Here is a 26,130-nt window from a genome sequence, read left to right as displayed (position 1 = left end):
CAGGGTGAGAGAAAAAATATGCGAAAAGCTCCTTCTCAAGAAATAAAAGAACAAACTCGTCTTAGCCAGCAAATCAGCTACGAGTGCTCAATTTCTCTTATCTGTCTTTTCTTTTCAGCACAATCCCGTTTGCTTCTGCGCTCTCTGCTTGCTTTACGCTCTCTGCTTGCTTTCTCTCACGTCAGAGAACGTAGTAACCCGATTGGCTGAAGCTAGTCACGTGGGTTACACATAAATGCGACCCTTCAGAATAAGAATAACAATTTTAAGATCGATTAATTCCCTATTTATTTTCCTATTTATTTATTTCCTATTTATCTAATTTACTATTATTTTTATGAAGAGGCTATTTTAACCTGGGTTACACGTACAATGCTGGAGGGCAAAAAAACTATTCTTTAACATGTGATGCTTAGTCGCCGCCACCGCAGAATAATTCCGTTATCTCAATCAAACTTAAGACATGTAGATATATTATTAATTTCGTGCTGTGCTTAACAGCAAAGGGAGAAACCATTAAAGTACAACTCAAAACCACGTGTTTCTCGCTCTCTATCAGCGCAGCTACTGTATGGCTAAATCGCTGTTAAATCTGCAGTTGTGGAGCCACAATGTCTGGGTTCATGAGCGCCCCCAGCGATGAGGCAAGAGAACTGCCTGCCTCACCTCGAATCTGTTCTCTGCCGTTTCTGATCGCTCCTCCGCACACGAAAGACGTTACACACAGTTGGTGACAATAAAAACACAGTACATTAAATACATAAGCTAAATCATGGAAAATAGGTTCATACATTAAATGTTTTTGTAGCCATTTCATTGGCGACGTACAGACAGGAGGAGCAATGCTCTCAGAGAATGGCAACCGGTGCAGTTAGCTAGAGGTTGCGCAATCCAAGGGGAGGCTCAGCTCACTGCTGCCTCACCAGCTTCGAATGGGAAAATAAGAAAATTCAGCGATTTTGAAGAAAAAACCCATCAGATTTGGTTAAATTAAATGAAAAATAGGTACTTTATAGTACAAACCACAGGGTGAAAATATCTTTAGAAATGATTTTATTATTATATATTATTTTTCCATAATGAGAGGTGAGGCTCTGCCTCACCTGCCTCCCCTGACCGCACGTCACTGACTGTGACAGGCCTAACTGAAGCTAAAGTAAACTGTGGTGTTGACGTTCTATTGATGAGTTGTTGGTTTCTGTTCATCTGANGTTTTGTTGATTTATTTTGCATATTTAAAATGTCCCAGTGTTAAATGTTCATTGGGACTTAAAGTTTAATGATCTCTGAGAATGTGTTCTTGCATCATTTGGACATTACATCATTATTACTTGAAAATGATCTCACAACAACAATATTATCATTTATTGCAATAACTTCTGGGACAATTTGTCATCCAGCAAAATGTGTTACTGTGACCAGTGACGTGCGGTGAGGTTCATACCTGGCGAGGCACCGACTTAATTATAATCAGATTTACAAATCTAGACCCCTGCATTTTATTGTTTACATAAGGAAATTTTGCGCATGCGTACAATGCTGGAGGGCAAAAAAACTATTCTTTAACACGTGATGCTTAGTCACGCCGCCGCCGCAGAATAATTCCGTTATCTCAATCAAACTTAGACATGTAGATATTATTAATTTCGTGCTGTGCTTAACAGCAAAGGGAGAAATCGTTAAAGTGCAACTCAAAACCACGTGTTTCTCGCTCTCTGTATCAGTGCAGCTACTGTACGGCTAAATCGCAGTTAAATCTGCAGTTGTGGAGTCACAATGTCTGGGTTCATGAGCGCCCCCAGCGATGAGGCAAGAGAACTGCCTGCCTCACCTCGAATCTGTTCTCTGCCGTTTCTGATCGCTCCTCAGCACACGAAACACGTTACACACACAGTTGGTGACAATAAAAACACAGTACATTAAATACATAAGTTAAATGATGGAAAATCAGTTCATACATTAAATGTTTTTTTAGCCATTTCATTGGCGACGTACAGACAGGAGGAGCAATGCTCTCAGAGAATGGCAACCGGTGCAGTTAGCTAGAGGTTGCGCAATCCCAGGTGAGGCTCAGCTCACTGCTGCCTCACCGGCTTCGCTTCTAAGCATTTGAATGGGAAAATAAGAAAATTCAGCGATTTTGAAGAAAAAGACCATCAGATTTGGTTAAATTAAATGAAAAATAGGTACTTTATAGTACAAACCACAGGATGAAAATATCTTTAGAAATGATTTTATTATTATATATTATTTTTCCATAATGAGAGGTGAGGCTCTGCCTCACCTGCCTCCCCTTACCGCACGTCACTGACTGTGACAGGCCTAACTGAAGCTAAAGTAAACTGTGGTGTTGACGTTCTATTGATGAGTTGTTGGTTTCTGTTCATCTGAACAAATCAGAAAAATACACTGCAGAAGAAGTCAGCTACCAGTTGTGTTTTTTTCTGGTGCAGAAGAAATGACGTAAAAGTTAGATAAAATGCAACATGACCGTTCTGTCTGCAGACATTTTGAAAAGTATACATATCGATTTAGTACCATGCATAGAAGTGGCACAAATTGGATTGTTTTTTGAGTGAAAATATTGGAATTGGTCCGTTCAGGCTGCTATGAAAAAGACAAAAAAAAATTCATACAGCACTAAAAAGCCACTTAAGTTGCATTTGCAGTCTACTTTACATTAGAAAAGCTGGTCTTGGTGGGTCCTGCTAGCTGATGGTTTAAGACCCTAGCTTACTTAAAAGAAGACAGTCTTTCAAACCTGCACTGTGGAATTAAAAAAACAAACCATTAGCTGTATATATCTGTATCAGGATCGTATGCTCTACCCTTACATTAAAACAGATGGTTGTGAAACTCTGAGGCAATATAAAATGGATTTTAGTTGGTGTGTTAGCACACACGAGCATGTTCCAATGGTTTTAGTGGGAGGTGTAGCTGGAGGGCAGGAGGACCTGCTAAACCTGCCTGCTGGGCGCCTGCTACAGAACAAACATTAAGTATCATTTCTTTTCTTGGTGGTGATAGAAGCAACGTAGATCAAAGCGAAAGGGAGTAACTTCAGCTTTGTTTATATGTGGTGAAACTACTTAGTGTGCTACTGTTGCCAAGCTTATTAACCATGAAGCAACCCACAAGATTTAAAGAAACATCTCCCTTTAGTCACTGTTTTTGTTCTCCTGTGTCGGGGCTTGTTGATGCCGCCTCTCCTCTTGAGGCAATCAAATTGATGATAATGAAATTAAATAGATCGTTAAACCTCTTAAGGCTTAGGTTGCAGGCGTGCTTACATGTAATGGTGTTGAGGCATGCAGCAACTGGTATAAGTGGCTCAGTCTAAGCCTCGGGTTGGAGTTCACAAGCCAACAGCAGAGACAACTGTGGTTTAAAAATCTTGTTAAAAAGAGCTCCAAGATTAGAGCTGATACTGGCTGATATCCAGTGACCAGAATGGACTTCATGTGTGTTGACAAGAGACAACAGCTGATGAAAGCTGTGAGGGGGGGTTACAGAGCAAACAGAGATTAGGGACCCCTCAGTTGAGAGGATAAGTGAGGTGCAGATTTGTAAACTGCTTAAAATATGGCAAAATAGCCATGAGTATTCCCAAATATCTGCTTTAAAGTTGTCACAACAATATTGTTTGGAGCATAAGAGTTTTTAGTTTTGAACTACTTTGACCAAAACCTGTATGTTTTTATCCTGAAAGACCAACCTGGGAGGGTTAAGATTACAAAATAACTTATGCGGGAAAGAAGACAGTAGAACCCTAGAAACCAGGCTGAGCTTCAGTGCAGGATGTTTGGATGAGTGTTGGTCACCCATGGCAGCACCACACAAACATAAAACCTCCAGACAGACTTGAAGTGTCTCTTGGCCTCATGCTTTGTTCGCATCCATTGAGCTGAAGCAGTCTGTCAGGAGGTGTCGAGGTGATTCTGTAAATGCATTAAGTGCATCTTTATCAAGATGTTCTGTAAGTTCCTTAAACGCAGCTACCAAGGGCCTCTTGGCTTCTTCTTTGAGGAATTGTTCTCAGGTTTAGTGGGGTACTCCATGAGTTTCTGGGTGCTTTCACACTTAATAGTCCAGTAGACTCGGTTCTATTGGGGACTAAAATTGCTACATTTGTTATATTTTGAGCTGCTGTAGTTCCCTGTCAGTACACATTGTATCAAATGATCCAAACCCTTTGAAAAAATCCTATTCTTCCCCTGACCTGTGGTGGCGCTAAGAACCACTGAAGGAAACAACACAACTTTGGTGCTGTTCGAATACCAAGTGGACCAGAGACCACTACAAAAGCAGGAAGCGGACTATACTGTAGAGCATTCTGGGCAAATGCAAGCAAAACAAACACGCTTTTGTAACACTAGCGGGAGAAAAAGCTCATGATCTTTTGCCAAAGACAAAAGAGAAATCTTACAAACCCTAAAATCTGATGCCACTTCATTTTTGGTTACATTTTGTGAAGGAGGAAGTTGCACTCAATGTCTTCTGAGGTTTTTGAGTTGTTTTCTTCAATGGTTCTTGGTCCAGTGCCACCACAGACGAATAGGTGAACAGGTTTTTCCAAAGGGTTTGGATCATTTGACTCTGTGAACCACACCAGCTTGAATACAAAACAAAGATACTGCAGATTTGACCCCAAATCAAATCAAATCTACAGGACTATCAGGTGAGAAGCCACCTTTAAACTTCCTTGTCTTTTTTCTTTGAACTGTGTGCTGTTTTTACTTGTTTGTTCATAAATTATTTTTAACAAACCTCTCATGGCTTTGTAGAACAGGTGGATTTTCACTGACATATGTAAACTCTGTTAGGCAACATCTGAAGGCACTAGTTTACCCTGAACTTCATTTACAAGATGGGGAAAACCCTCCCCAGATTGTTGCACCGCCTTTTCCAACTTCCTCTTCTCAGTTATGCACCACTTTTCATTCACATGAAATTCAAACAGACCTTGTGAGATTTGTTTTTTTAATGTGACAACGTGAAAAAGTTCAATGGGTATGAATGCTTTTCCAAGGCACTGTACCTCGTGCTAATGTTCATAACTTTCTAAATACATCAACTGGAGTTTGCAGCATTACAATACAAAGATAATATGCAAATTGTGTATTACAAGAGTGATGTATAGAATTGTGTCCCTGGTGAGTTCTTGGATTTGACCCACATGGTGGATCGAGAAGGACATGTCAGTTTATAGAAGGAAACCACTAAAAGGCTGTCTTGGCATGCATGTGAAGGCTGCTTGGTGTGAAAATGCAGCTATTTGTGGCCATCTGCATACTATTTGTGACCTGTTTTCATACTTGGTGAAGGATATGAAGTTGCATCCGTGTCTTATTTGTGGCAACAGATCCACATTTAAGCCTCGTCCACTTTAGCTGAACCTTTAACTGGATAGGTGTCGGCATCAAGCAGCTGGAGATTACAGGGGGGAAAACAAATATTGTAGAAAACGACTATAAAAAGAGGAAAAGCTTAACACTGAAGTAATATAGACCTAACATGAGAGGAAACAACATATTTTGAAGGGTGTGGTGTACATAAAGCTGCTCTGTAATTACATCCAATTCATTGACCATGAGCTGCTGGCTTCTTAAGTTGTGCACAATTGTGGAGGAGGAGGATGTGTGAAAGCGCTTTTTTTTTTTGTCAAACCAATGTCCACATGTGGGGACCGCACAGCTGAAGGCTCCCTGCATTGGTGCAGATGCAAACAGGCAGAAATGTGCTGACTCTTTAGGTGGTGATATAGATAACTGAGGTCCCCCAGCAATGCTGCGGCCAGTCGGGAGTCTATTTTGAGGCAAGTTGACTTTAAGTGTAGGCTATGGTTAGCGTCATAGAAGGGAAGAGCCGGTCATCGTGACCAAACACTGTAAATGTTTTGGGGTTGCACTCAAATTACTGTCTTACTAGGCGGCTTGAGACCATAAAAACCTTGGTGGCTAAAGATGAGGAACCCGGAGAAAATGTTCTGCCGAAGAACAGCTTTTTGAAAGCTTTTTGAAAGAAAAAAAATCTGCATCATATCTCTGAGAAAGTGTTGGGCCAGGCAGACTGTTCTCCGAGCCACGGCAGAAATATTGACAAAATGTCTGGCGAGCTTTCTTATTATCTTACCCGGGGTTGCAGTTGGCAAAACAGCACATGGTGTGTGTTCTTTTTAACTCCCAAAGAGTTAAAAAGAGAAAGTCGTAGTGATGTTCACATATAATCCGATTTTTTTAAACAGCTGCTTACCATGAACGATAGGACTTGAGTCTCAGTGAGTGAAACTTTTTTAAAAATTTCTTACAAAGTTCTGCTTACACTGAAATAACTCTTATTATTCTATTTAATATAAAAGTGTATTTATTTAGTCTGCAAACAAATAAAATAGAAGAGCAGAAAATGAAATCTGAACATCATAAAAAAAAAAAAAATTATACCAATAAAATTATTCTGTTTTCTTGTGGATACTAATTTCTTGTGTTTTTGTAGTGAAAGTTGTTTTAATATCTGAACTTTGACTACTTGCTTGGTTTCCAAATACCTCACTGTGTCAGATGGTGTTGCACCTAACCTGAAGGTGTGAATTAAACAATGCTAAAGCAAAGTTGCAAATGAACTCTTCCCATCTGCTGGCATCATGTGGCAGCTGACTGAATCTCCATATTTATGAGGCGGTAGTTATTCTCCAGGCGAGTCTGAACAGTTCACGTGTCTGTTGTTGTATCTTGTGTTAATTGGCCACCTGCTGAACGAAGAAATATCTGATATTAAACAGTTCACTGAATGCCTAACTACAGTCTTTTTAGCTATCCCCGTACCTTCTGTCTCTTCTAGCTCAGAAGCAGGAGATAGCTGATGTTGCTCTTTCCCACTCAAAACCCACAGAGACATGCACACTCTGTGCTTTCAGGGCTGGCCTTTGTGTCGCTGGCCTGTAGTTGACACAGAGATGTGTGTTGTGTCAACAGAACATGGTTCAGTGACGAGGCAATCTAGGTTTAACTCTGAGGTTGGTTGAAATCCCCCCCTACATCTACATATAAAAATCTACACACCCTTTCCTGCTTTAACCTAAACATTATTCATGGAAAAGCAGGCACACAACACCACAGTAATAATTTTATGATTTCAACATAAAGTCAAGATAATATTTCTTTAGTACAAAAGCAGTGATGAGTTTTGAAACACACATGCTATGGCATATTGGGAGTGGACCAAGAAAAAAGAAGTACATTTCTGTCAAAAAGTTTGAGTTTGGAAAGTCAAAAATTTGCTAGAAAAACCTCTGAAATTGTGAGCTTCATCGCTCAAGTTTTTTTTCCTCAAATTTCTATAGTTGCTTTTTAATCAAAAACTTACAAAAGAAACATTTTTTGCTGCAAATTATTTACACTAAATTTGACCTCAACAAAAAAGATACTTTCATTTGTTATCTGGCTTATTCAACCATTAGATTGGTGCAAAGTGTCATTACACCCATTCAGCTTTATACTTGAAGACCTTTGGTGATGGCAGGCCCGGTGACATGGGTGGGCATTGGGGGTCATTGCCCGCTGAAGGAGTCAGCCGTGCCCCCCGGGACTGGAAGCTGTTTGCTGTTTTTCCTGTATTAATTTGATACAGTAGGGGCTTCCGCACTTCCAATATCTGTGCCTTCTGTCACTTTTTTCAGCCATTAAAACTGTTTAATTGTTGTTAACATGTAGTAACCTGTTTTTCCGAGTCGCCTCTAAACACAACATGAGTGCTAAGACGCTCGCGCTGGATTTATACCTGTGCAGCAGTGAAGGAGACCTGCTGCTGTTGTGCAGAGCTACTCAGGTGTGTGTTAGAAACATGGCAGCAAACCAGCAAAACGCAAAGAACTTTGCACAGTTTTCCCTCAAACTAACCGACTGAGTTGAGTAAAGCTGTTGGATGCAGGTAATGCTAGCTAAATGGCGACTAGCTAATAACATTGCAGCACCTTAAGCTTGTTAACTAGTAGCCAATAGGCTACTGATGTTGTTGTTTATGTTCAAAAAAAGTAGTACTTGTTACATTGAGTAATTTTTTTGGAAAAAAGGTACTTATACGAGTAGTTTTACTGCACTGTACATTTTTCTTTTACTTGAGTAATTTTATTATTGCTGGGTATTCATTTTGCCCCACTCAAAATAAGCCGATGCCCCCCTGTTAAACTCGTCTGGGACCTGGGCTGCATCAGGCCACAATAGAATGTTCAGTTTCAATGGTATCAATGACATCAGCAGTTATGTCATCGCTCTATGATATCACAAAGGAATCTCTCTCTTGAATGTAGCTCACAGACAGCGTTTTCTCAGACCTGTTCCACAGTTCTATCGCGACAGATCACTCTTCAGAGCACGTTCAAAATTAATCGAAACAAGCGGGATATTGCTTAGACATGAAGCAACAACAGAAGTTCCTGCCCTACTTTATATATGTGTATAATTATATTTAACACTTGGTGTTAGGGCTGTGTAATATCGATATTGCGATATATATCGATATTTTATTTCCTAGAAAAAAGTCGATATTCATCTGCAAGTATCGTAACATCCAGCTGTTACCTTGCTCACTCACTGCTTGCTTCACCGGGAGAGTGATTAGGTCATCAGGCTTAGAGTGATTCCTTCAGATGTTAAGTGTCAAGGTTAAAAAGGTATCAAACTATTCAGAGCAGGGTACTTGGTGCACTTTATTTACTTTACAAATGCATGTAAGCTACAGTTTGTACTGTTTCAATTACAAGAAATATGTTTTCTCACCACTTCTTTGATTCATTTTGTCCAGCTGTCGACTTTAAGTCTGTCTCCATGTCCAACCAGAGCCAGGTATTGTGTAGTTGGTGCTTTTAATCAGTTTTCAGTTAAATTAATTCAATCCAACTCTATAACAGTCACAAAATGTCACCAAAATCACTCTGTCCCTCTAAAATCTTTCAGAAAATCGCAAAAGTGTATTGAATTGTATCGTTTGCTGAATATCGCAATATATATCGTATCGTGGACAGAATATCGTATATTGTATCGTGAGATTATTGCATCACTACAGCCCTACTCGGTGTGTGGTGGCAACCTCATCCACCCCTCTGTGATTTTTGGCACCCCAGGTTGGGAGTCACCAAGTTAGATGATCCAAATGTAACTAAACCCTTCTCATAATAGGTCCAAGAGTTTGGTTTCCAATTTCCACTCCTGAAAAGGATGCATCAGCCATAGCACTCTGGTGTGTCCATATGAAGTGAATCAACAAGTCAATAAAAGGAAGCTTTAAAAATAACCACTTGGAATAATTTTATGTTATTGTGGTCGGTAAGAAGATAAATTATTTCTTTGGTGTTGCATAAGATTATATTGTATCAACGTCTCAGACATATCATGTTTCAGTCCTGTGCCCCAGCAGGCTTTGGATCGCTTTATTGTAAATGGAAATGGTTTCAAAGCTCAAGAACAATGAGGAAACTCCTGGCTGTGTGGTTTACTGAGCCGTCCACCAGAACCTGAGTACCGCTCAAAGCACAAATTTAATCAAGTTGGGAAGGTACATAACACTTTCTGCCACATGATGTTGTATCTTCTAATTGGGAATACTACAAGTGCACCTAAATAAATATAACTGAAAACTTTATTTTAGTGGCTTATTGAAAAACTGTAATGAAATGGAATAATTTAACAAAGTGTGGCATGTTTAAGTTCTTATTATGGCTAAAGAAAACCACACACTTTAAGAATTTTACATAAGATTTTTTGAAAAAAATAACCAAAGATTTCTTTGTACAGAAATTTCTTCACCTACTAAAGAGGGCTCAGGTACTGATTTACTGTGCAGTATATGCACACAATACTTAGTCAGGGTTCCTTTTTACATGAATTCATCAGCGCAGTGTGGCATGGAGAGATTAGCCTGTTGATCGCAGCCTGTAGCTCATGTGCAACATTAGCTCTGGTGTGTCTCAGCTTCCTCTTAGCTGCATAAATTATCTGTTTGGTTATGCTAGTTTACTGGGGTTCTAAGAAAATGTAACGCTCTGCTCTATAGCATTTTCTTCTTTGCAACATTTTAGACGTTTGTTCAAAACTTGCATGTCAATTGAATAGAAACGGCTATTGAACCTGGAAACTTCACACAGCGCCTAAACACCTTGCATTCTGTGTGTTTCCATGACTTCCAAATGAAACGCAACATTTCTGTAAAGAAGAGTTTTTGAACCACTGAGCAAAAGGTTCAGCTCAGTTTTCTCCTTGGTACAGGTGAGACAACAATTTTTGTCTTCTGTAATTGATTTATTGAGAAATTGTTAAATTAACCTTAGAAATATCTCTTTTTGAGGAGTTTTACTTTCTGAATTCAATTCTCAAAACCACCTTTTCCAAAGATTTTCTAAGTTGGTGAGTACCTGTAGTTCATGTTGCCTATAACTGGAACCCATCTGACACTGGCAGTTTTCATATCTAACTTTGTACAACCTCCTGCAAACTCCTCCTATTGGCCAACTTTTCCCTCCCTGCTTATTAAGGGGCGGTCCGCTCCCTGACCTCTGACCTACAGGAACCAGTGAAATAGTTATCAGCATGCTGCAGCATTTCAGGTCGCCCCCATTGTGTTTTTAAAAGGGTATTTCCCTTTAAGTTCTCAAAACTGTGGAATTGCTGTGCATTTGAGGCGTATTAGAGGAAAACAAACAAAGTGAGGTCAGGAAGCCTCGGCCTTCATGAACCTGCCATGCAGATTAAACAAGTCCCTGGGTCCTGGCAGAGGCCTGGGTGTGTGACCTGTTTTTGTAAGCTCTGCCCTTGTGATCTGACATTTTATTGCACTCCTAATGGTTTTGTCTGAAGGGGACAGTCAGTTTCCTGGTGGTAAATACAGCTTTACTGTAATATAAAAATAATCATACATAGTTATTTTGATTCAATTCAAAATTATATTTAACATAGCTACTCATTCAGTTTGCAGTGCATTTTTGGATCATAAAATAGTAGAGATACATGAATCTAAAAATTTGGGTTCATATTAATTTTGCTGTGATGAGCAATATCTGATATTTAGCAATATCATAAACATTTCCTCTACCCTTTGAACACTATGTGGGGGGAAAAACTAACCACACCATTGAAATACCTCTCTACTTCAGTTAAATTTCCTCAAATCTTGTGCTGTGTCACTGCTATGATCAAATACCACATGATCGACCCCTTCTTGCTCTACGAAGCCATGCACAATCGGTTATAAGATGGAAATAAATATCAGTTATTAATATTGGCATATTCTTACTTATCAATGATGCTGTTAATAAGTTAAAAATCGACCAACATAGGTCAATTACGATGTTAATGCTGACATATCTTGCATCTCTATTATGGGTGCACTGATTTATCAGCCAGCTGATTTATCAGTGTCCATTTTCTTAATTTTGTGAGATCAGTGATCCGCTGACTTTTACATGTGAAGCTAATCTTATCCACCAATCTTATCTTGCTTGGCAAAGGACAAAGACCACTGTCCTCTTTTGCTCTCTGGTGAGAATTTGATTGACAGTCCGGCCCACCAAGTTATGTCTCGACGCTTACAATTAACAATATTTACCCCACTGTTGCCAACTCTATAACTTTCTTGCTACATTGAGACCAAAAACAATTGGTATCGGCCAAAATCGGAATCGGCAGGTTAAGTTTTTTAAAAGATCTGTAAATGGTGATTGGCCAGAAAACTGCAATTGGTGCACCACTAATCTTTATGCAATAGGAGTATACTTGCAAAGTATACTCTTATTTATTAATTAATTAATTTATTTTACTAATACGCGTTTAATACGCCATTTTTTTAGTTGTGATTGTTTGAAATCTAGTGGAACAGGGTTATGCAATACATCTGAGACATAACATCTTTCTCCTGCACTCACACCCCTGCTAATTATGATGCAGCAGCCTCTTGACTGTCTAGTTTTCCTGTCTGTGCTTGGAATTCACATACATACATTTTCTCCTTTAAGAAAAAATGTATCCTTATATGTAACAGATGAATGATTTCACTCGTGTTTTGAGCCTCATATTGTCTGATCTGTTGGGTCAGCAGCAGATGAACTTCATCTCTTCAGTCTGATTGGTGGCAGAATGCTGACTGCTTTCCTCTCCCTGATGCTTTTCCCCTTGGCATCTCCTAGACAGCCAGAGCAGCATTATATCCTGCTGGGATCGGATTAACACTTTAATTCAGTCCTTCTGTTATGGGTTGTCATGGCAACCTTCCTCTTTTGTGTCGCACACTGAGTAAATGCGCACCGGACACACAGACATGCAGGATTGTTATGACTTGATGAATCTTTTGGCAGGAAGGGCGATAGTTTGAGTCAGTCAGAGGTTTCCTGTTCTAATGTTTTTTTTTTGTTTTTTTTTTTTGTTGTTTCTGTTTTTGTGCCAGCTTGTCATCTGAGCTCTTTGTCCACTGTGGTGGTCCTGCTGGCTGCACAGACAAAGCACCAAAGCCGATGTGTTTTTACTTGGCATTTGTCATGCATTTTTGTTGCATTGGATCGACAGATTTCTGTCCCCTTTGACTCCAAGATCCAACCCACTGTTTCAGTAATAGCAGAAATAGAGCTACAGCTGAAGTCAGTGAGTCTGACTCCTCTCTGGGTAGGTCATGATGAAACATAGAACTGTTCCGGTTGAGTTTTAGAGCAGGGTTTTTGTTTTTTATATATATATATATATATATATATATATATATATATATATATATATATATATATATATATAAGAATTCCTTCAAAAGTATTGGCTGCACTAGATTAGTTGTGTGCTCAGCAGGAACCAGCTCTGCTCTGTTTCTGTAATGTCTGCGGAAATAATACCTGGTGTTTTTTAACAGCTGTCCAATTCCAGCATAGGCATTATTTGTCATAACATGACATTTATATATCTTTAGTATTTCAAACATTTGGTACATTTTGGTACATTTTCTTTCAGTTCATCTCCAAGTGTTGAACAGAGGTATGAACAAACCAAAGTGACAGTTAGGTGTGATTCTTCAGAGAGTGGATATAAAGTAAAACCTCCACATTTTGTGGTTGAAATTCTTATATGTACATGGTTTTATAAAACTATTCATACCCCCTTTTGACCTTTTCCACACTTTGTCATGTTACAACAACAAACTTCAATGTATCTAATCAGGATGTTATGCAACAGACCAACACAGAGCGGTCTGAATCAAAATTTTTGAATCAAAATCTGAACAGTGTGGCAAGCATTTGTTTTTCAGCCCACCTGTGTCTTATTTCGTAGCTCCACTTACAAACCACAAAAGGTTTGTAGGTTTGGATGTTTTCTATTTTTTACAGAACTTTATTTTTCTTGACTTCATTCCTTATCTCCTGTGTTCTTACACTAAATGGTGAAGTTTGTTTTCTGACAAACCAAGATTTAATTACACAGAAATTAACTCTAGTTAATTGGAGAACACCAATTACAGTTTTCTGGCCTATCGCTGAACTTTTAAAAACCTGACTGCCTAATTCCAATTTTGGCTGATACTATATATATATTTTGTCTGAAAAATATAGACAAAATATAACAAAATCACAAAGTTGGCAACAGTTGGGTAACTATTGTTAACCACCCACATGCAGACATGACCTGGTATGCGGGTGTGTCAGTCATCCATCCCTCAAAACAGAACAAAAGGTCACAGCAGCTGATTTTCAGACTTTGAAGTTGGATAAGATTGACTTTACATACAAGTAATGGCCGATCATCGATCTTCCAAAGTGAAAGAAATCAGGGCTGGATTATCGGCCAGTCAGTTTCTTTTGTTGTTTTTGGTACACCATTACTTATTTACTGTCTTGGTGATGTCTGAGGGGTTTTCCTTGATTTATTGGTATTAAGTTAATGAGAAACATAAATTGACCCTTAAATATGTTAATCACAGGACAAAACTTTCAGTTGTATGTGGACAAATTTTGTCACATTGTGATTCAAGAAGGTTGAGGCTTTTTCTGCATCTGTCATGGATACAGTGAAATGTATCATCAGAAGGTGGAACAAAGTTTGTACGTTTCTGTGTGTAGGTCTTGTATTTCATTCGTAATGGTCTTATAACACCTTAAATTTGAGATGGTGAAACCTGCAGAAACTGTGTATTCTATCCATGTTGTCTTACCCAGCCCTTTCACAGCCCCTTGTGCTTTTAAAGACAACTTTAAAAACACAAGGGAGGAAATTTTGCTTGCCTGACAGAGAGATTAACAAAAGTGACAGCAAGAGGCTGAAGCAGCATTTCACTTTGTTTTTCAGTAATTAACATCCTGTTTAACTGGATATACTGAAAGCTAAGCTCCTCCCTCCTGGCACACATCCAGCCAGGAATGATTTTTAAGGTAAAAAAAAAAAATAATAATAATAATAATAATAAGCAGTTATTTCTTCGTTGTTGTTTACACGAGGACAAGCAATGTAAACTGGCCTGCAGTGGCTGGCGATGAGTCGAAGTATGACAAATTTTGTTGTAATTGCTTCCTTCTCTGTCCTTCCCCCAGACCTGATGTATTCCTCTGTGAAGGACAGAGTGACGTAGCTCTGTCTTTTCAAGGTGCTGCAGTCCTCTACTCAGCAAATCCCTTCTTAAAGTCCAGGCCTGTTTACTCCGCAGTGACCACTGGGAGTAGAGCTGCAGCTTTTGTGTACTTGCTGTAGATTGTTGGCTGCAGGGCAGGAACCGTTTTTCTTTCCTCCTTTATCACCCCCATAGTCATCTGCACTGCAGCTTTCTTGTTTAGATAAAAAAAAATAAAAAATAACATAAATTTTGCCTGAACAAGGTAATTGTGTTGGCCATAGATTAAAAAAACATCAATATTTCTGATCCTTTTCATGCTGGTCAGCAATAATTCTATAGATTCATGTCTTGTTACTTGGAATTTCTTTTTTTTAATGATTTGTTAAATATATATTTACATATGACTAACTTCTTTAATCTTGAAAACTACTAACACCAGTCCGCCAGTGATTTCAAGAGCCGTGGGGCATCTGGGACAGGTTTAGGCGTGCTGTTAACATCTGAACACAGGTGACTCAAACACGTCAAATAAGGTCAGAGGTGAAGGAAGGCGCACTTTTATAAATTATGAGTGTTTACACATCAATACATCATAAAATTATCAGATTTCCAGTTAATAAAATGTATACCGCCTACAGCAGGGGTGGCCAAGTCCAGTCCTCGAGAGCCACCATCCTGCAAGTTTTAGAAGTATCCTTACTCCAACAGACCGGGATCAGCTCTACAAAGGCCTGATAACGAGCCATTCATTTGATTCAGGTGTGTTGAAGCAGGGATGCATCTGAAAGTTGCAGGATGGTGGCTCTCGAGGACTGGACTTGGCCACCCCTGGCCTACAGGTTACATAAAAAACACACACAACAGATTCCTCATTCTTATTATGTACTTTACACGATGCAACCAAAATGAAAAAGCGGTGTGAAAATGCACACCTCCTGTCATCTACAGGATTTAGGTGGTCAAGTGCACTTGTGAGCAAATGTGCATAGAAGTGGGTGATACAGACTTTAAATCTGATCACTCTTTAAGTATTTATGGTAATAATGATAAAAGCGATGGTGATCCGCACAAATATCTCATGCCAGCTGTCAAGCAAGGTAGTGGAGAAGTACTGGGTTTTGCTTTTACAACAACCACCCTGCAGTGTTTGAGTCAACTATGAACTCTTCTCTCTTGGCATATTTAAGTACCATCATAAGCTTGGCCCAAACTTATTCAGTTACTCCCCATTTTTTTGGAACCACCTCAAGGGTGGTAGAAACAGGTCCTCGCCTACGCAGGTCCTACGCTCATGTAATTTGACTATCAGCATACTGCATTTGTTGATTAGCATGTAGAGTCTGTGACAAGACTGTGGCACTTGGTGAGATGGCGAGGCGCAAATTGCTAGATGATCAAATCTTGAGGTCCAAAGCTTTTATCAGTTGTGGCTCACCCGTCCTTTTGATGCTGTATGCATCAACTGGAACCCAAGACGGACAAATATACCTAGAGATTTTAGAGATACTGGCCACCTAACATTACATACGCAAAACAATGTTATCGGCGCATCAACCTCAGCTCCTGGGCATTCACTGCATGCCCACGTTACTAGCCATATTTATGCCCACTTTGGTGAAGAACTCATTGCCAGTGGAGACAGCCAGCCTGGATAGAACCAAATCGGACAGCGGCCTGATAGAGTGAGACTTGAAGATGGAGAAGGGGCAAAAATATCAGCAAACAACAATGAACTGAAGCAATGTTGTAAATAAGAGTGAAACAAAACTCTTCTACACTGATGTGAGAGACTGATGACCAAAAAGAAAACTTTATTGTTGCTACAGATTGTTCTACATGATATGGAGTCATGGACTGGATGAATTTATCCTCATTGAAGTCAGTATGTCTCTTCTTATTGTTGTTTTTTATTTAGTGGATTTTAATGTCAGTTTGTGGCTGACATAACAGCACAGAAGTCAAATCCTGACCCTCAGCTGATCTGCGACCTCTTCATCCAACTCTGAAATAGGCTAGGCCCTCATTGATACATTCAGGTTGCCTTTCCCCTTCATTTTTACCAACATAACTCTAAACTCATTCATGAAACGTCTTCTAAATACAAAGCTACTGGAGTTGACAAATAATCTTCCTCCAATTTAAGATGACTAGTGCTAACGAGAAGCTACAAAGCAAACTGCGCAACAGAAGTGTAGAGATTACTTGCAGATGAGAAGCAAGAAACAGAAGAAATGTGGTCAGATCCCCAGGTGTGAAGGCACTCTGGGAGAGACAGAAAAGCAGGATTACAAACCCAATTAGTGAGTTAAATGGTGTGAAACAAAGATACCCCCGCAGGCCTATGTGTGGACTGAATGGGATTACACTTCCAAAAGCACTTTTAAAGGCCAAGGAAACATGTAATTGGTTAAATACGGCAAATTTACCATGAAAGCCAATTAAAATACTTCTACGGGTTCATGGTTGTTGATCTGCTCAATATCTCAAACAGCTCGTCTTCTCCAAGGTCTCCAATCATTAAGTAGTTTTTAAGTAATGAATCAACTATGAAATCATCCATGATAGCTAGTAACATAAAAATAAAATCAAAATAGGAGTCTTAGCGTTAACGAAAACATCTCCGACCACATCATGTGTAACTAAATGTCACAACCTCCTCGCAGGTCGTTACCTCTGGTCCCTCGCCTCCGTCCAGCCGAGGCGTTGGTGTCAGTGCTGGGATCCAGTATCACACAGGCGAACACAATGACGGCTCTGTAGCCCGCTGGCCGTATTGTTCTTTCCTGAGTTTGGAGGCACAATGAGGCCCTTATCCACACTGCTGAGAGAGACTCACTGTCAGGTGCTTTTCTTCCCAACTTGTTTGGGGGCTGAAGCCTTGAAGAGAATGTGTTTAAAAAGCAGAAAAGGATCAAAATTGGTTCTGTGGTTGCAAATAAAGCGTTAGCTAGGAGTAAATGGAGAAATTATCAATCCCCTAATAGTTTCCTCTATTGGCTAAACTGTTTTGGTCTATGATCTGCTTTGATGAGATGAATAAACATCAACCTGACAAGCGATGAAATTATGGTGAAAAGTTGGTGGAGATAATCTTCAGATCTGGAGTGTGCTTAACAAATGAGACAAGCATGATGCTAAATGTAGATCGTGATGTTCTGCTCCTTCCAGATCCGTTCACACTCATGTCTAAAACTTTTAGTCATGCTTGCAGATGTAATGGAAATGATTTACTGATTTACTGTTTCAGTGATGCTAAAGCACCATGAATAGATTCTCTTGCAGATGGTGTTTGTTGCTACAATTTAGTCCAGATTTCATGAATTAATTCCATTTTGATCTGCATTTCACATAGGCAGAAATGAGTAGTAACTACTTACATTTACTTGAGTAACATTTTAGAAAAATACATTACTTTTACTGCACTGTACTTTTTACATTTACTTTAACAGATGCACTTGTAATATTATTATGAATATTATTACTTTTGCTACTTGAGTAAAATTTCTGTATTCTCCATCCAATACAAGTAACTTCAGTGAAGAAAGAACCAACATATTTTAACGAAAAATGTATGAAAGAGACGCACATGTACAGTTTACATTAAAGTGTGACTTCTTGTTTCTACACCAGCTTTGTTGTTCTAATGTTATGTAACATACAGTAAACACTATATATTGTCACTGAAAGCCAATGCTCTGTTCTAATATACAAGCATTCATTTTATGTAAATCACTTTTTTCCACAAATAAAGGTTTCACATTTTGGCAGTGGTTAAAACAAGACAGATACTTGTTTTAGGCAAACCCCTGATATTTTGTGGAATATTTTACACATGTTTTTGGTTAAAAGTTCAAATTAAAGCGTCAGACTGACTGGAATGAACAGAGAGAGTTTTTAGAGTTTTGTTATGACGAGCTACATATGATGGGAAAGGAAGAGTCATTTGAAAGACTGGAATGTGGACTCTGAGCTTCTCCATGGTGATGCTTGTCCTGTTCATCTGTCTTCAGTGCATCTCAACAGACCTGAAGCCTTTTAAACATTTGAAGCCAACAAAATGTTAAACAAATGTGCTTTTCATGACAATAAAACTTGGAATACACAAAAAGCTTGCTTTGGGAAAGGAGACTCAAGCAGCACAGGGAGAAATTATTTCTTCTCCCAGAAGCATACTTTTACATTGTTTTTTGACATTTCAATTGGATTCGTTAATGTAAGATTTGTCACCTTTATATGATTGTTGGATTAAACTGATTCCATTTAAATTCAGTGATGCCTTTAATAAATCCATGAAGCTATAAATTACATTTTGATGCTCTTTGCTCTTGAGAAGTCAGTAGTTGCGTTCCAAGACTTGATAAATCTCTTTAAAAGTACAGACCATTTTCATATTCCCATCCTGAACAGTCGGCACTAATAAAACAATCCCATTTAAACAGTTTGTGTCTTTGTCCACAGGATCCGTCCTCAGCTGCCCAGGGAGAAGATCGAGGGATGCCACATCTGTACATACGTGATGCCTGGAGAGCCTCAGGTCATCCTGGGGAAGGACAAGGCCTTCACGTACGACTTTATGTTCGACATGGACTCCCAGCAGGATGCCATTTACTCCACCTGCACTGAGAAGCTGATCGAGGGCTGCTTCGAGGGCTACAACGCCACCGTGTTTGCATACGGACAGGCAAGCCTTTGTGTTCCAGCCCGCTGCAGCTGCAGCACCCACGACGCTTTTAGCCTAGCTGGTGGAACATATTTCTGTCTGAGCTCATCTCTTTGTGAGGAAAATAAGAAGAGGTTGCTGGGGAATCTGTAAAAGAGAATATGTTTGACATTTTAAGCAGAAAAACTGGAAATTTACATTTTAGTTTCTGACTGGATAGCAATAGTTTTACAAGGAATGTAAGTTTGGAACATAAAATTCAGATTGTGAGATTATTATACACAATTGGTGACACTGATTATCTCTTTAGTTTTAAGGTGTCACTATGGAAACCAGTAGGTTCAAATGTGAGGGAGTTCAAGCTTATTTTGGAGTTAAGTTGATTTGTTTGTGCTGCACATACAGGTATATTAAAAAATTTGAATATTGTGTAAAAAAAATGTCTCATTTCAGAAAGAAAAGCTCATATTTAATACACTTAATAAAATATTTTCAACCTTTAATTCTTGTAATTTTGAGGACTTTGGCTTATAGATGATAACACAAACTCCCTTGTCTCAGAAAGTACACAACACCTATTTAGAAAAGCATTTTTTACACAATCATTGATAAAACTGCTGACTGAACAGATGTACACAAGACAACCATTGGCATTCTCAACATGGAGAGGAAGCCACAATAAATCAGTGCTAAAGAAGCTGGGGTTTGAAAGTACTTTATCCTAGTATGTTCATAGAAAGTTGAGTGGAAGGAAAAAGTGCTGGATCCCTTTTGTCAAAGCACTCCTGAACCAGACATCAGAATCTCCTGGGCTAAAGAGAAAAAGAACTGAAATGTTCCTCAGCGGCCCAAATTCTGACACTAATTTGTCAGAACTTTAAACTTTAAAATAACTATTTATTTTACTGAAGTGTCAGTAAAATAAATAAAATTTAAAAATGTATAAAATAATTATAAAAACTTACCAAACCAACCAACAAACATGAGTAAGAACACGACAAAAAATGTGAAGCCCAAGTTACAAAACAAAAAATTAAATAAAAAAAAAATTAAATATAATATTTTTTGTTGTTTTTCTTCCGGTCACTGAAAATATTTTTGCGAACCCCACTTTGTGTTTCTCTTGTATGGTCATGCTGATATTAGAAAGCTCCCATTAACAACAGCTTGTAGCTAATATCTGCTCATCCAGTCTACCTTTAGTCTAAATCATAACAGTGTGAAGTCCATCACAACTCTCTTCTCCTACTACTCAGGTTGCCATAGATACAGAGCTCCTGATGGATGGCACTCAGAGCATTCACACTCATGTCTAAACCACGCATCTTCAATGTGTGGCAGCGTTAAGTTGTGTTGCTGCTGGCCTACTTCTGACTGGAGCTCATGTTCACACAGAGAGGATGGTCTGGCCCAGATCTGCCCGTTTGCCCCCCGCATGTCCCTCTTTACAGGGACTTATCTAGATTTAGAGCGACCCACTCGGCTGCATCACAAGATCTCAGCCCTGCTGGGCTGCAGATATAAACAGACATTAACGACATGGCCGAGCAGAGTAAATCCGTCTCATCCAAAGATCACTGGGCTGTTTAAGCCTCAGTTTGGCAGATCGAATGCAGCTGAAGACACAGAACAAACTCGGCTTGGACTGAAAAAAAGTGGTTTCCCCTGTTGCTCGAATGTAAATTTGCTGTCCATTTTAAAAGTAACAAACAGTGGAGAAAATAATAAAAATAGATTTTCTGATAATACTGTCAATTTTGTTTATTTTTTTAAACATTAATTGAAATTTATCGAGACAATAAATCAAATGATCCTGATTAGAAAATGTTCATTATAAATGAAAAATGCTCACCATTTTTTCACAGTGTGATAGACTTATGTGAAAATATATGATATACATTTGAATTGGATTATAAATATTAAAATGTTATTTAAATGTTTTTTTTTTTAAATTAAAAACAAAAAAGCAACTCCTGCGAAACGAACCCATTATTACAATTAAGTTATCGTCATAACATTTTTTGTCTAGATTCAGATGTGTACACTTTTGTAGAAATGTATAAAACAAACTAAACAAGCTAAATTACATTTTCAAGTGGTTATTGGACAGAAAAGTATCATTTTTTACTGTTCTGCTCCTTATTTGTAGCGCAAATATACTGTGACGTTAGCTAGTTATTCGGGTAGCTAGCCTGCAGTGAGTTGCTTTACAAACCTAGCATGCTAGCTCTAGCTTTAAAACAGAGCTGCAGTAATAGAAGCTATTGGTGCTTCTTTAGTTTTCACATAACTGATTGTATTTTTGCAAACAAGATTGTTTTCAAACAACCAACTTTAGTTTTTTTTTTTTTTGTCAAAAATAGAAAAGTAGGAGAGTTATGTTTTAGCTAACTGAGCTGATATCACATTAGCTCATGCTGAACATGTCTTCTTTCCCATCCAGACAGGATCGGGGAAGACGTACACGATGGGGACCGGCTTTGACGTCAACATAATGGAGGAGGAGCTGGGGATCATTCCTCGTGCCGTCCATCATCTCTTCAAGGGCATTGAGGAGCGCCGGCAGGTGGCCCAGGAGCAGGGACGTCCGGTACCAGAGTTCAAGATCAACGCACAATTCCTCGAGGTACACACCCCATGAATACAACTTGTGGAGATTCAGTATTTCTGAACCAACAGTGACAGCAGGACTCAGTCACTTCAAAATCTCTGACAATTCCTGTGCTACAGCTGCTGCTAAAGGATTTGCTTGGAGTTGGGGGAGGTTGCATCTTTGTCACGAGGAGTTGAAATAAAAAAAAATCATCATTTGTATTGGCACATAATACCTTGGGCCCCTTTGCACACTGCAGTACTTATTTAGCTTTAGGGGTAAATTCTAAAACCCCTAAAAGCGAAGGCATTTCCTATTGTGATTAGTTTATTCTTTCAGGCGTTCGTCGGCTGCCATAAGTCACTGTTAAAATCTGTTTAGTCAGTGTTCCAGTACATCAGTTAGGAGATGTTTTCTTTACTAATTACTTTTCAGATTATAATTCTTCTTAATAGAGGCCCTAATCATTTTTATTGTGCATTTGTATTCCGTTTACGTCATGGTAGATGATTTCAGCGATTGCTCTTGAAAGCTACACACAGACATAATCAAAGTAGATGTGAGTTTGAATTACTTCATTCATCACTGAAAGGGGCGAGCAGTGCTTACTGTATTGACTTTTTTTCTTTTTTTACCTAAATGTATCAGAAAGAAAAAATTGATTTTATTTGTGTCCGTGCGTGTGTGCGCGTGTGTGTGTGCGTGTGCGCGCGCAGATGATGCAGTGCCTGAAGCTGGGCGCTCTGTCTCGTACGACAGCCAGCACTCAGATGAATGTCCAGAGCTACTTGCTAATAACTGCAGCAGCCTCTCTACAGTAGTTACTCTGTTTCACTAGCGGAACAAGTCAGCGTCGGGCCGGGGGGCGGGGCCAATTACTGGGCCCCTAAGGAATCACCGGGCCCCTTACCTGGAGTGAAACTGAAACTGTTGAGCGGGGTGGGGTAGGGGGGGGTATTTAACATTAAATACACCCTTCTCAACAGGCGAGGGTGCATGTTCTCTGTCTATAATCACATATTTCAATGACTTGAAACCAGTCCTCCTTCCCTGGCACCTCCAGGCCCGGTTTGGGGGGCAGCAGCCCCCCCCATCTCCCCTGTAGCTCCGCGTCTGCTCTGTTTTTATTTCTATTCTTGAAATGTCTCAGATGATATTTTGTGAATTGATGCAATATAAGTAAACTGAATTGACTTGATTTGATTTTTTTTTCTGTCTTTTGCCTTTACTCTGTGCTTGTAGCTTTACAATGAGGAGGTCCTGGACCTGTTTGACTCCACACGAGACATGAAGCAGAAATCTCACATTAAGATCCACGAAGACGCCAACGGAGGCATCTATACGGTTGGAGTGACCACACGGACTGTTTCCTCGGAGACTGAGGTGAAATACAAAAACATCAAGTGCTTGTATGAAGGACGGTTTTAACTTAGCCAGAATCTGGACATTAGTGGCATCAAAACACTTGGATCACTGTTCAGTGAACGTCTTAGGTTTTTGGGTCACCTACTGGTGCAAAAGTAACAATAATTACTAATTGCAAAGTTTTATTAGGTTCAAAACTTGCTTTAGTTTGGTGTGAACTGCCTTAGATGGCAGCTTACTTAATGCTAAACAATAAAAGTGCATGTTGCCTGGTTAGAGTTAGGATTACCCATAACTGATTAGTCTGACCATAAACCTGTGTGTAGTATTGACACCATGATGTTTCAGTGACAATAAATGAATCACTTTCATTCAATACATTCCTCAGTTTAGCACCTCAAGGTTTAAAGTCATAAAGTTTTATTTATTCATCATTGAAATGTTTGCTTTGTAGAATTCAGAATTATTTCCCCCTGTTTAATCAACAAAATGTTTCTATGTATAATCATTGCTATTCGTGTCCATGCGTGTGTGTGTGTGTGTGTGTGCGCAGATGATGCAGTGCCTGAAGCTGGGCGCTCTGTCTCGTACGACAGCCAGCACTCAGATGAATGTCCAGAGCTCCCGATCCCACGCCATCTTCACCATCCACCTGTGCCAAGTTCGCGTCTGTGCCTCTGACAATGTTAGTGAGAGACGATGATCATGTATTGAAAATACAAACTGATTGTTTGATTAGATTTAGTTTGGGAAATTTGCTTAGTTTTCTCACTTATTAAATTTGTACATAAATCTTTCAGCAAGAAGGTGAGAATGATAATAAGGTGTCTAATGGAAACGGGGAGATGGATGAATATGAGACGCTGACTGCCAAGTTTCACTTTGTGGACCTGGCTGGTTCTGAGAGACTGAAGAGAACCGGAGCGACGGGCGACCGGGCCAAAGAGGGCATCTCCATCAACTGTGGACTGGTACGTTCTCCTTCACTGCCTCACTAGTTTCCTGAGCTGTGCTCTTTATTATCCTGAAGTAGACTGCCACCTAGTGGTTCAGTATGTAATTACTGTCCTGAAAGGTATCAAAAAGAAAAGAAAATTGCACTTTTTCTCTCCCCCAAAGAAACACTATATTCTGCCCTATAATTATTCTCATTGATGGTTTTATAAAAGCTGCTGAAAGTCAAAGGGCTAAGTAGTTTTTGTGTTTATTTTATTGAGAACCAAACCCTCTAGTTGCATTTTTCTGGGTTTTGCTGAAATTGAAAGGCTATTAAATCCTCATAAGCTGAATATTTTGGTATTTGTGGCTCTTCTTCCTCATAGAGGGATTCTGTGAAGGGATGCTGCCCTGCTTAACTGAACTTGTATTATGTTTTTTCCAGTCATACTGACCGGTTAAAGCACTTTACACCAGAACCACATTTACACTCACAAACAATCACTAGGGATGGGAATTCATTGCATCCTTTATCATTTATAATGAAAAATGTCTTTTGATTTATTGTAATTTTAATACACTTTTTTTGCATACTCTTTATACTTACACTTTTTATATATTTATTTTTATATATTTATCTATATTTACTCATTTACTAGACTTCTTAAACTAGGATCTGAATATTGAATCATAAACATGCAAATATGAGCTGGTATAACAATAAGGATTCTTGAATGCTTCAATATATGATTAAAGAAAAGAACAAACAGTTTTCTGAGATGTTTTTACTATCTTTTCCACTGTTTGTTCTACGAGAGCATCAGTAAATATCAATCATTTAGAAAATGTGCTTAAATGTGCTGTAGTTGGTGTGAGCAGATTAGTGATATAAATCCCACTTTCAGTAAGTGACGTCCTGAAGAAGCCTGTTTCAAAAGTGAATGTTTTTCAACAATAGCTTGTGGTTCTATGAATGTGATGTCATGCAGTCATAGACATACAGTTACCTGAAAAAGAAATGATAGTTTTTTAAATCATAATTCATCACAATAGTACTACAAAATGTTGTGATAAAATTTGAAGTAGATGAACGATGTGCATACATTTATACACCAACATGCACATCGTTAAGCGTTGTGTCTAGGGACAGAAACAACAGCTCCATACAACAGGCTGTGTTTGAGTTGGGCTTATTTCCTGATTTTTATTTTGTAATGAAATTACAGTGCCGTTGCTAATTCCTGTAAAGTTTTTATCTTACTAGTACACGAAACATGTCGGTAACAATCAAGACTGGAAGAAATAACTGTTCTTCTGGCTCCCCTGGGTGTGTTTCAGCTGGCGCTGGGGAACGTAATCAGTGCTCTAGGAGACCGAAGCAAGCGGGCTTCTCATGTGCCTTACAGAGACTCCAAACTGACCCGACTGCTGCAGGACTCACTGGGAGGAAACAGGTTGGTGGATCACTCATTATGTCAATCAGAGCAAGTAGTGCAAGTTATGTCTGTCAAATCCGCTTTTTAATTGGCACAGAGTTATGTCTTGGGTGACCAAAACGTATGATAGTAAAGTTGTTCAAGTGTATCACCCAGAAATTTCTTTTTTCTTTTTAAACTTAGGACTTTTACTTTGATTTGTTGCATAATGTTGATCTTCTAAATGTTTAACTCCATCTAAATATTTAGAACATGTACAAAAACAGAACAGAGTGACAGGTGACAACATATTACCATCTTCAGCTTTTGCTATTTGTTGACTTAGAGTGCCTGTAAATCTCTCCATGTTGTGAATTTCCTCCACTGTGTCCATCCAGTTGGTTACGGTGGAAATGGGGTTCAACTTACCCATTTCCATGTGATGGCTTTCTTTGTCACTGCTAATACAAATTTAAAATGACAAAATTATGTCGACTTTTTGAGCTTTGAGCTTTTTGAGCTTTGAGCTTTCCCAGATTAAAAACATACCTGGAGTGTTTTGATTCTTTCATGCATGTTTGAGAAACCCTCAA

At 39.0% G+C, this 26,130-nt stretch overlaps 1 protein-coding gene across 1 annotated transcript in view; it reads left to right on the top strand.

Moving 5' to 3' along the window:
- Positions 1-26,130, top strand: part of kif21a (kinesin family member 21A) — a 70,345-nt gene that overhangs the window by 12,427 nt on the left and 31,788 nt on the right. The window contains exons 2-7 of the mRNA XM_016678547.1: positions 19,027-19,249; positions 21,672-21,854; positions 23,064-23,204; positions 23,740-23,871; positions 23,987-24,157; positions 25,461-25,576. Of these exons, the coding sequence (XP_016534033.1) occupies positions 19,027-19,249; positions 21,672-21,854; positions 23,064-23,204; positions 23,740-23,871; positions 23,987-24,157; positions 25,461-25,576 (966 nt within the window). The remainder of the gene's footprint in view (positions 1-19,026; positions 19,250-21,671; positions 21,855-23,063; positions 23,205-23,739; positions 23,872-23,986; positions 24,158-25,460; positions 25,577-26,130) is intronic.

This window comes from Poecilia formosa, unplaced genomic scaffold (genome assembly GCF_000485575.1).
Source record: "Poecilia formosa unplaced genomic scaffold, Poecilia_formosa-5.1.2 Scaffold185, whole genome shotgun sequence".
NCBI classification, from domain to species: domain Eukaryota; kingdom Metazoa; phylum Chordata; class Actinopteri; order Cyprinodontiformes; family Poeciliidae; genus Poecilia; species Poecilia formosa.
The sequence above is the reverse complement of the archived record's forward strand: the minus strand, read 5'-3'. Positions and strand labels throughout refer to the sequence as shown.